The following is a 12,761-nucleotide window of genomic DNA, read 5'->3' as shown; positions in this document are numbered from 1 at the left end:
AACTTTTTAGTTTATTCTTAGCTAAAAACACTTAGTTCTTTCAAAAATATATGTGCTCATTAATGTACATTTACTTCGTTCAAGTAATAAAGTATTCTCGTGAGTGTATAATATGCCATTGAAAATACATACGGGTGAGGGGTTCGAATGTCGGTCGCCATGTTGCCCCTCCATCTTGAAAGTACATTAGCCAAAGAGGGACAAACCCGTTAATTCAAGCTTCGCCTTTTGCGTCTCCGCAATTCACTGGCACCGGCCCTGTTTTTATTTTTTCCTTTCCCTCTAATGATATAGCCTACAATGTAAACTTTGCCTTACGCTAGTGATGTCGTACAATATACAGAATAACGCTAGCACTGATAAAAGTTACTTTACTAAGATTAGCTTGCATTCGTCTGGGACTGATAGCTGATGTTAGCAATGAAATGGTAAAGAAATACCGAAAACACAAAACTATTATTCATTTTACATAGATGTCATAACCTATATGTTAACTGACAAATTAAATTACTGCAAATTATAATAGTTTTCTAAAGTAACCTCATCACTTGAAGGAATACTCATGGACGAGGTCGAACTGGAAGCCATGTTAATCTTGGACTACATTGGCCACCGTAGGAGTTAAAACCAAATCGGAATTGAGAGGAACAGAAACTAATATTCACTGGATGGTCATACACCTTTTCACCGCTAGATGGGGGTAAAAATCACACAGTGTAGCTTTAAACATCGTCTTTACTAACTTTCTGGGCCGGCAAGTTTCAATCACAACAGAAGCCTCTGGAGGAGTGAGACACTCTCAGATTTAATCACTAATATCTTCATTTGTGTCCCGAAGATGAAGGAGAGTCTGACGGGGAACAACACGAGGGACATTTCTGGGTGAACTATCCCTTTAAATGTTGAGGAGAAAGTCACTCGCTGCTTGATGAACACACACACCTGTTCCATGTTTTATACCCTTATTTAAATAAAAAAAGAAACATGACAACCAACAACGATTTATATCATTTAATTAGGACTTGAAGTGCTAACACTAAGTTCGGCTAATGAGTAAAAAAAAAGCCAGCTTACAAATTTACAAAGTCCTTTCAGCACAGCGAACAAGAACGCCTCAGAAACAAAACACTCGATTACATTCTGCCGTCGTGACGTAATCACGTGATCGCTTTACAATGTACACCATGCACGGCTTTCTGAGGGATTTTTTGGGGGGGGAATATATTATTTCAGTTATAAAATGGACAAATAAAACTCAAAAAGCCATATATAAAACCAAAAAATTGACTTTCGCAGAAACATCTTCCAGTTTTTGCACATGCACACACCAAATGAAGAGGAAAAACGCTGCATCAAGCACGCAATCTGCGAATGCATTTAATCCAAATGAACGTAATACGAACTGCTAATTTACACGAAGCACGCGAACAGAATGTAGTGTTACGGATTATGAAGACACTGATATATCAAGTGCTGTTTCCCATCCAGAATCTCATTCAATCGTCTCTCTTTGGAAGCGTCTATAGTTGAGCTATTGACGTGAGACAAAAAATAATAGATTAATATTGTAAGTGCTTCAGTTTATAGGGTTTTTACCCATGAACTCTATACGCTAGCATATAAACGTGTACCTCTGCGACACAGACATGTTTTTAAAGCTGGTTAGTTCGACGTTATTGCAAAGCCTGAGCCCTCATCACCGCCGGCTGACAGCAGGTGGCGCTCAACACTGCTTTAAATAGAATAAATACATGATTAAACGTGACCAATGTGATGGAAGCGGGCCGGACTAATGCGCGCGGCTACGTGTATATATGAAAGCCAGACGCTATCTACGCGATCCTCCGTAAACAAGTCTTCATCTTTAGCAGGTCGATCAGCGCACCCTGTTTCAAAACACACACACACACACTAAAATCCTTTTAAAAAACAACGTCACATACACAACAACTCCACCCACAGACCCAAAGAGAAACACTCATTTACACAAAGTGCTCAACGAAACAAAAAACAAAGTCTCACTGCTTAACAAGCGGAGAAAACAAAAACGACATTCTTCATAATGATATTTATCTACCATCATAGCAGCCTAAAGGTACAATAGGAAGCAAAATAAGGTGCTTGTAGCTTATGTGACCCGGGCCGGGTCTCGAACGCGAGGAGAGTCTGATTCTCAGGCCGAGAGGTTGTTAGCGAGCTCGATGAGCGCGAGGGCGCCGTGTAGACGCTCCCTCTGCTCCTGGAGGCGCCGGCGCGCCGTTCCTGCGCTCTTCTCGTCCTCTTGCTCGTCTTCTTCACCTTCATCCGACGGAAGGAAGTCTAGAGGATCCTGCTGTTCCTGATCCTCCATAGTGGCTTTACTCAGAGACTTTCCTTTCTCCGGCGCGGGCGATCGCTGTTCCCTCGTCTGCCAGTATCTGACGGCACAAGCACGAGGCAAGGGTCACTATTAGCGTTACGTAAACTCATTTGGAAAATAATCGGGCAAAAACTGCAGTGAACCAAAGACAGTCTCAAAAACACTGACGTTCTGACGTCACAAACTACCTTGAAACCAATCAGATCAACGTGTGAGCGTCAACCAGTGGATCTCTGAGCTGAGTGAGTGGAGGCGGGGCTCATTTGCATATTTAGGCTTACTATTATCGTTAAATAAACTAATTTTGAAAAGAATCGGGCAAAAACTCCAGTGGATCTCTAAGTGAGTTGAGTGAGTGAGTGGAGGCGGGGCTCATTTGCATATTTAGGGTTACTATTGTCGTTAAATAAACTCATTTTGAAATAAATTGGGCAAAAATTCCAGTGGATCTCCGAGTTGACTGAGTGAGTGAGTGGAGGCGGGGCTCATTTGCATATTCAGGGTTACTATTAAATAACACTCATATTGAAAAAAAATGGGCAAAAACTCCAGTGGATCTCTGAGTTGAGTGAGTGAGTGGAGGCGGGGCTCATTTGCATATTCAGGGTTACTATTATCGTTAAATAAACTCATTTTGAAAAGAATCGGGCAAAAACTGCAGTGAACTCAAAAACACTGATGTTCTGACGCCACAAACAGTGTAACCAATCAGAGCAACGTGTGATCGTCCACCAGTGGATCTCTGAGTTGAGTGAGTGAGTGGAGGCGGGGCTCATTTGCATATTCATAGAACCGCACATACTAAATGAGGCAAGGGTGTCGATATTTTAAGGCGTGAGGAATTTTTTTCCGAGGAAAAAATGTCATTTTGATGATCAAAGATGAGTTTTAAGGGATACAATTATTTTATTATCAGTATATATATAAAAAAAAGAATCAGATTTCCATATTCATAAAAAACCCGTTTGTTCACCCAAAAATTAATTCCGTCATCATTTACTCACCCTCATGACCGTTGAAGCCTAAAAGTTTATGTGTAATAAATTATATGTTGAATTAAATAAAACTTTTATTTGTTCTAAAGCTACTTTTTGTAATGTCTATTTAAAGGAACACTTCACCTCTGGAAAGATGAATGTGTATTTAAAATGGGTCATTTATGTAGAAGAAATGTGAAATTATTTTTGAATTTGGAGCCTTCTAGACTGAGAAAAGTCAGAAAATGTATTTTTGGCTTATGGGGATGAAAGACAACAACTCCCAGAATGCACTTGCTTCGCTGCCCTAGGAGGCCACGCCTACCGGTAAGAGATCGCAGTAAACAACAAGGCTATGCTACTAGTGAGTCTCCGTGAGTCTGCCCAGTATTTTGATGTCGCCCAAAATGTCCAGGATTCGGCTTTTGCGTTCTACAGTCGCCATTCCTCATGTTTACTGTGACGAGCAGGAACGAGACTGACGGCCGCGGAGAACGATGCGAGCCCGGTGGCGTGATTACTGATGAGCGGCGCCGGCGCCTGTGAGACGCAGCGGTCTCGTATCTCTCACGGAGGAGCGGGGATTTTCCTAGCAATGTTAAAACGCACATCAAACGATCACTTGTTTAGCGTTCATGTAAACACTACATTCAGATTCACCGATCGGAATGAATTCAGTTAGATTGAAACAAAAGGTGTGCATGTAAACTATGAATGCGACTGCAGAAAGCAAAAGCCGAATCCCGGACATTTTGGACCATCTCGACGGCCGGACAAGTCCGGGAAAAAGAGGATGGTGACCGCTACTACTCAGCTTTCTCCACAGAATAAGAACCTGTTAGCTTAGCTTCCAAATAAAGAATGGCTGACACTATATGTACATTCTGTGAGTGAGATCCCTCTATGGGCGGGCTGAGAACATGCGGAACAGCGCCTTCTACTGGATAAATGATGAGCTAGTGTTTGTAGTCTTACCCTTATTCAAAGAAATTTGACTTCCTGCTTTTTATGACGCAAAATGACGATTTTTGCGTCATAAAAAGCAGGAAGTGGAACACTTAAATCCTTATTTCTCCCATCTCAGGGGAAAATAAGGGAATAAACCATGACCATTCGAAAATGTGACTGGGTTTCTAAAGATACAAAGTCTAATGCAAATGGGTGAAGTGTTCCTTTAATGCTTTTCTCATTTAACACAATAACTACGTTACATTATATTTTGGGGGTATATTCTTCATTTCTCCATGAACTAGGAGTTTTGCCTCAATATTCTCATAATTACTGCTTATTAATAGTTAGCAAGGAAGTTGTTAAGTTTAGGATTGAGGGATGTAGAATATGATCATGCAATAAAGCATTAATATGTGCTTCATAAGTCATAATAAACAGCCAATATCACAGTAATATGCATGATGATAAGCAACTGTGAGAATTGGACCCTAAACTAAAATATGAACATCACGGAGAGCATAAGACATTAATATGTGCTTTATAAGAACTAATAAACAGCTAATATCATAGAATTATGAATAATAATAAGCAACTAGTTCATAGTGAGAATTGGACCCTAAACTAAACGGTTAACGTTAATTGAAATAAAATATTAATATTAGTTGAAAAACAAACTGAACAAAATATACAATAAAATACAATTTTTAATAAAATGAATGAACATATTCTCAATATTTTTGGGGGGATAGACCAGTTATTACAGTATTACATATTATATGCAAGAATGCATGGTATGTAAAATTACAGTCTGAAAAAAATGTATAAAAATGTTGCATTATAAGCATTGAATTATGAATTATGCACAATACGTGACACTCACGCCCTGAAAACATCAACACTCGCGACTGTTCATCATTACAATATCACGATACCATGCTTTATGAATATTCCCCTCCACCCGTAATCAACATGTTTACCAATAATCAGAACACATCCACATCGCACACTTACTGAATTCATGAGCTCTGGTGCGTATCTCCGCCCCCTTTTGATTGACAGGTCAGCTGATCATCAGCTGTTTTTGCACAGTAACAGCACAGATAACTTTTATCGGCACCCCTAGTTTTGAATCAAGTGTCTCCTGATGTTTTACTCACTTCGTCAGCCATTCGGCCACGGCCTTGTCGTCGGCCCCCTGGGACTGTCCCGGGCCGCCCGCGGGCTCCTCGCGCTTCAGCCGCGCGTACGGGTGTTTGGGACAGTGGCGGTTAGCGTGAGTAAACCGGCTGCCGCATCCTAAAACACACAGAGCAATGACCTTACGTTAGAGACACTCCAGCATGTAGAGATCACAGCGCTGAGTAATGATGCTAGCACGTCAGAGCCTCGATATGCTTATGCTACATTGAAGAATTAACTCATTTGGATCTGGCCAAAACTAAGCTAACCTTTTCAGGTATTTTGAACTTCGAGAAATAACTTAGCCTCGAGTATATTGAGGCATTAATACTGAATATATAATAATAATAATAATAATTAATACCTAAAGTCCCCCTGTGGTGAAAACCAGCTTTTAAATGTTGTTTATGTGTCTGTGGTGTTTTTAATATATAACGCTTCTTTGATCTCGAGTTATGAAAATGCACTGAATAACGATGCTTGGGATGAGATGTGACACCCAAACCAGCACGACCTTTGACCTATAATTGAAATGGGTGACATATAAGTAATATTTATTATCTGTGTCGACTAATGTGCAACTCTTTGCAAATCATTAAAAATAAAAAAAGATTGTGACTCAGTGTTATTTTAGTAGCTTAACTTTAATATACTTTTTTTTATAGTTTTTATTAATATTTTTTGGTTTAGCAATTTTGTTGTTTTTGTCAGTTTTATTCGTTTTTTTTTTAAATATGTCTATATTATAGTTTTTATTTTAGTTTAAGATATTTTAATACTTCGTCACAAATGAGGAATGTTGCTCTAATAAAATAATTAAATTTTTAAAATAAGTATCCAAAATATATTTTTAATGGTTTTCATTTTAATTTAATTTAAAAGTTTTAGTAATTTTTGGGTGTTTTTGTCATTTTTATTATTCCTGTTTTTTAAAATGCATATATAGTTTTTATTTCATTTTATTTCATTTTATTTCTTATTTTAATGAAAATAAGATGTTGCCTCTTCTTTATCAACTAGTAGAAAAAAAGATTATAATTTTATTCTAAAAGTTTCTGACGTCACACACTACCTTGTAACCAATCAGATCAACGTGTGATCGTCCACCAGTAGATCTCTGAGTGAGTGGAGGCGGGGCTCATTTGCATATTCATAGAACCACCGCGCATACTAAATGAGGCAAGGGTGTCGAGTTACATTCAAGATATTTTAAGGCATTAAAAATGGAAAAACGTTTAATATGTAATTTTGGTGATCAAAGATGAGTTTTAAGGGATACAATGATTAACTTCAGGGGGACTAATGGAATATTGCACGTTTAAAATATAAATTTGAAATGTTATATTGATGTTCCTGATAATCTTGAATCAGAATAACCCCCGATCGCAGCATCTCTTCTCTTCTCTGATGATGTGGGCGGGGCAATCTGTCACTCACATGAGATCAGCCAATAGCAAACCACAACCAGCCAATCAATTCCACACAGGCAAAATCAAGCCCCGCCCACATTAGTTCTCGTTCCTGAAGCGTTTCATTCGGATATACGACACAATAGGGACAAAAAGACTGAATTTTTCAACACCAATTCCACTTTCTTCCATTCCCAGCGCTCACCTTTCTCCGAACAGACGAAGGGCTTCTCTCCGGTGTGGAGGCGCTGATGGGTCTTCAACTGTCCGCTCTGGACAAACCTTTTCCCGCAGTCCGGATAGTCGCACAGATACGGTCTCTCCCCTGTAACAGAACCGGGAGAATTAGCACTCGCTCCGTCATGTGAGCGTAACGACCGTGACCGCGGGACTCAGAGTAGCGTCACGAACCGGTGTGTGTGCGCTTGTGTGCCTGCAGGGACTTCTCCCGCGGGAAGACCCGGTTGCAGATGTTGCATCGGATCCGACTGGTGGAGTTCTCTCCCTCGTTGATCAGCTCTCGCACGGTTTCGGCCCGCGGGCGTCCACGCCGGATCCCATCCTGCAATACACCAGAGAAAAGCATGTTAGACTGAAGACACGCCGATCCATATGCAAACGCGAGCACTTTAAAGGGATAGCTCACGCAAAAATTAAACTTAGCCCATGATTTACTCGCCCTGAAGCCATCCTAGTGTATATGACATTCTTCTTTAGATGCACTTTTATGGACAGATGCACTTTTATGGACAGATGCACTTTTATGATGGATAGATGCACTTTTATGATGGACAGATGCACTTTTATGATGGACAGATGCACTTTTATGATGGACAGATGCACTTTTATGATGGATAGATGCACTTTTATGATGGACAGATGCACTTTTATGATGGACAGATGCACTTTTATGATGGATAGATGCACTTTTATGATGGATAGATGCACTTTTATGATGGACAGATGCACTTTTATGATGGACAGATGCACTTTTATGATGGACAGATGCACTTTTATGATGGATAGATGCACTTTTATGATGGACAGATGCACTTTTATGATGGATAGATGCACTTTTATGATGGAGAGATGCACTTTTATGATGGACAGATGCACTTTTATGATGGACAGATGCACTTTTATGATGGACAGATGCACTTTTATGGACAGATGCACTTTTATGATGGACAGATGCACTTTTATGGACAGATGCACTTTTATGATGGACAGATGCACTTTTATGATGGACAGATGCACTTTTATGATGGATAGATGCACTTTTATGATGGATAGATGCACTTTTATGATGGACAGATGCACTTTTATGATGGACAGATGCACTTTTATGGACAGATGCACTTTTATGATGGACAGATGCACTTTTATGGACAGATGCACTTTTATGATGGATAGATGCACTTTTATGATGGACAGATGCACTTTTATGATGGACAGATGCACTTTTATGATGATAGATGCACTTTTATGATGGACAGATGCACTTTTATGATGGACAGATGCACTTTTATGATGGACAGATGCACTTTTATGATGATAGATGCACTTTTATGATGGACAGATGCACTTTTATGATGGACAGATGCACTTTTATGATGGACAGATGCACTTTTATGATGGATAGATGCACTTTTATGATGGACAGATGCACTTTTATGATGGACAGATGCACTTTTATGATGGATAGATGCACTTTTATGATGGATAGATGCACTTTTATGATGGACAGATGCACTTTTATGATGGACAGATGCACTTTTATGATGGACAGATGCACTTTTATGATGGATAGATGCACTTTTATGATGGACAGATGCACTTTTATGATGGATAGATGCACTTTTATGATGGAGAGATGCACTTTTATGATGGACAGATGCACTTTTATGATGGACAGATGCACTTTTATGATGGACAGATGCACTTTTATGGACAGATGCACTTTTATGATGGACAGATGCACTTTTATGGACAGATGCACTTTTATGATGGACAGATGCACTTTTATGATGGACAGATGCACTTTTATGATGGATAGATGCACTTTTATGATGGATAGATGCACTTTTATGATGGACAGATGCACTTTTATGATGGACAGATGCACTTTTATGGACAGATGCACTTTTATGATGGACAGATGCACTTTTATGATGAATAGATGCACTTTTATGATGGACAGATGCACTTTTATGATGGACAGATGCACTTTTATGATGGACAGATGCACTTTTATGATGGATAGATGCACTTTTATGATGGACAGATGCACTTTTATGATGGATAGATGCACTTTTATGATGGAGAGATGCACTTTTATGATGGATAGATGCACTTTTATGATGGATAGATGCACTTTTATGATGGACAGATGCACTTTTATGATGGACAGATGCACTTTTATGATGGACAGATGCACTTTTATGATGGACAGATGCACTTTTATGATGGACAGATGCACTTTTATGATGGATAGATGCACTTTTATGATGGACAGATGCACTTTTATGATGGATAGATGCACTTTTATGATGGACAGATGCACTTTTATGATGGACAGATGCACTTTTATGATGGACAGATGCACTTTTATGATGGATAGATGCACTTTTATGATGGACAGATGCACTTTTATGATGGATAGATGCACTTTTATGATGGAGAGATGCACTTTTATGATGGACAGATGCACTTTTATGATGGACAGATGCACTTTTATGATGGACAGATGCACTTTTATGATGGACAGATGCACTTTTATGATGGACAGATGCACTTTTATGATGGACAGATGCACTTTTATGATGGACAGATGCACTTTTATGATGGACAGATGCACTTTTATGATGGACAGATGCACTTTTATGATGGACAGATGCACTTTTATGATGGACAGATGCACTTTTATGATGGACAGATGCACTTTTATGATGGACAGAGGCACTTTTATGATGGATAGATGCACTTTTATGATGGACAGATGCACTTTTATGATGGACAGATGCACTTTTATGATGGATAGATGCACTTTTATGATGGATAGATGCACTTTTATGATGGACAGAAGCACTTTTATGATGGACAGATGCACTTTTATGATGGATAGATGCACTTTTATGATGGATAGATGCACTTTTATGATGGATAGATGCACTTTTATGATGGATAGATGCACTTTTATGATGGACAGATGCACTTTTATGATGGACAGATGCACTTTTATGATGGACAGATGCACTTTTATGATGGATAGATGCACTTTTATGATGGACAGATGCACTTTTATGATGGATAGATGCACTTTTATGATGGACAGATGCACTTTTATGATGGACAGATGCACTTTTATGATGGACAGATGCACTTTTATGATGGACAGATGCACTTTTATGATGGACAGATGCACTTTTATGATGGACAGATGCACTTTTATGATGGACAGATGCACTTTTATGATGGACAGATGCACTTTTATGATGGAGAGATGCACTTTTATGATGGACAGATGCACTTTTATGATGGACAGATGCACTTTTATGATGGACAGATGCACTTTTATGATGGAGAGATGCACTTTTATGATGGACAGATGCACTTTTATGATGGACAGATGCACTTTTATGATGGACAGATGCACTTTTATGATGGACAGATGCACTTTTATGATGGACAGATGCACTTTTATGATGGACAGATGCACTTTTATGATGGACAGATGCACTTTTATGATGGACAGATGCACTTTTATGATGGAGAGATGCACTTTTATGATGGACAGATGCACTTTTATGATGGACAGATGCACTTTTATGATGGACAGATGCACTTTTATGGACTTCAAAACAGAAACGGCCATTCACTGCCATTATAAAGCTTGGAAGAGCCAGCACATTTATTAATATAACTCTTTGTAGATTGTGTTCGTCTGAAAGAAGAATGTCATATACACTAGGATGGCTTGAGGGCGAGTAAATCATGGGGTAATTTAAATTTTTGGGTGAACTATCCCTTTAAAGACACTCAACTGAACTGAATAAAGACACTATTATCTTCTGTACAGCTGATATTGAAGATGCATAATTGATTTGGTTATTTTCCTACTTATTATTGCTTTGAAACAATCTGTACTGCGCTGTAAAGCGTTTACTTCTTTGAAAAAATTATGCATTACATAATAAAAGTTCACATATTTATCAATGCACAACAGTGCCACAAAATAAAAATAAACAGTGATACAATATTGTAATTTTAAAAAAGTGCCATACCTGATAAAACACATTGTAAGTATGTAATAATAACAGTGTAGTAACATTAAGCAACATATTATGATTAATATGTTAATGCAAAAACTGAAAGTAGAGAACAATAATGGTAACACTTTACAATAAGGTTCATTAGTTAATAATGTATTAACTAACATGAACTAACAATAAGCAATACATTTGTTAATTTGTTTAAAATCTTTGTTAATGTTAGTTAATAAAAATCCAGCTGTTTATTGTTTGTTAATTTTAGTTCACAGTGCATTACCCAATGTTAACCAATACAATCTTTGATTTTAATAACATTTAACGTATTAGTAAACGTTAAAATGAATATTAACTAAAATGAACAAATGCTGTAGAAGTATTGCTCATTCTTAGCTCATGTTAACTAATGAACCTAATTATAAAGTGTTACTCACCACAATAACATGCACATGAAAACATATAAATGTGTCATTATGTGTCAAGTGGAGTTTTCTAGAATCAATAATCGGTCACATTTTGGCGCGCACGTCTGACGTCATCACGCCCAACTTCCAGCTGCCCCACAATGGAGGAAATTTAAAATCCCATTCAGCGCGCGCGCGTTTTACACACAGTGTGCAACAAGTAATGTGTGTTACACAGAACAGAAACTGAAAGCTTAATATTAATAAACGCTAATAAATAAATTATAAGCATGCACTAGGCTAGTATTAGGCTGTATAAAGCAGAATGCATTGCTTACTTATGCAGGTATAGTGAGGTATAGTGATTTGGTTCACCTTTAGGTGTTCCGGGCAGGAGTTGAGGTCGGATTCGGCGGGAGAGCCGCTGTGTCGGGTCGGTGATCCGGGTCCGCTGCCCGAACCGGGACTCAGAGTCACATTGTGCGCGTTTTCACCCCAACGCCACGGATAAACCATGAAATCACTGAATCCGGGGCTGGTGGGCATCAGGGAGTCCGCTCTCGGTTTGATCGGGGTCGTTTTGATCACGGACACCAAAACTCGTTTCGGCGAATCGTTACAAAATATCACTTGATGTTTGCTGTCAGCCATTTCCAATAAGTGCAGTCAAAAACCTGGATCTTAAAAACCGTTGTTAAAATATTAAAAAATAAATCCAAAGTGAAAACAAGTGCAGTTGGAAGGAATATCCCGCCGTTAACGTGCCGCCGTTACTCGTTTAATAATAAAGTCAGTCATTCCCGATGTTACATGTATCACTGCTCCAGCGCGCGGTGTCTTTGATTCGCTCGCTCTCACTGGCAGGGGTTTGATACAGTGACCCGATCGCACTCGGTATTTTCCCGCGTTGGAAATCGCGCCCGAGCCCAGCGCTCAGCCAATCGTTAAGGAGGACGTTACAGCGCTCGCGCCGAACAACCAATGAGCACACGCTGTGAGCTTCGCTCAGCGCACAGTAACCAATGAGAGCGCGCGAACAATTCCTTGACTCTGCACAGAACGTCCAACACTTTTAAATATGGCAGAGCGCGCTCTTTCTGACAGACGTGGCCGTTATCCAATCACATGACGGCTTGTGTAGTTCAGGGGCGTGTGCTTGTGAATACTTTCCGTCTCCCGCGCATTATGTTTACATTTACATCGATTTAAAGGGA

At 39.1% G+C, this 12,761-nt stretch overlaps 1 protein-coding gene across 1 annotated transcript; it reads right to left on the bottom strand.

Moving 5' to 3' along the window:
• Window positions 1-996: 996 nt before the first annotated feature.
• On the bottom strand, window positions 997-12,615 carry znf367 (zinc finger protein 367). Its single transcript, XM_079636589.1, has 5 exons — window positions 11,923-12,615; window positions 7,287-7,437; window positions 7,081-7,200; window positions 5,445-5,583; window positions 997-2,417 (listed from the first exon to the last, which is right to left on the bottom strand). The coding sequence occupies exons 1-5, from the start codon at window positions 12,196-12,198 to the stop codon at window positions 2,174-2,176; spliced, it is 930 nt and encodes a 309-aa protein (XP_079492715.1). The 5' UTR covers window positions 12,199-12,615; the 3' UTR covers window positions 997-2,173.
• Between the last annotated feature and the right edge of the window lie 146 nt (window positions 12,616-12,761).

This window comes from Phoxinus phoxinus (assembly GCF_949152265.1).
Source record: "Phoxinus phoxinus genome assembly, chromosome: 15".
NCBI lineage: Eukaryota > Metazoa > Chordata > Actinopteri > Cypriniformes > Leuciscidae > Phoxinus > Phoxinus phoxinus.
Note: the sequence above shows the minus strand (reverse complement) of the source record. Positions and strands in the feature narration are given on the sequence as shown.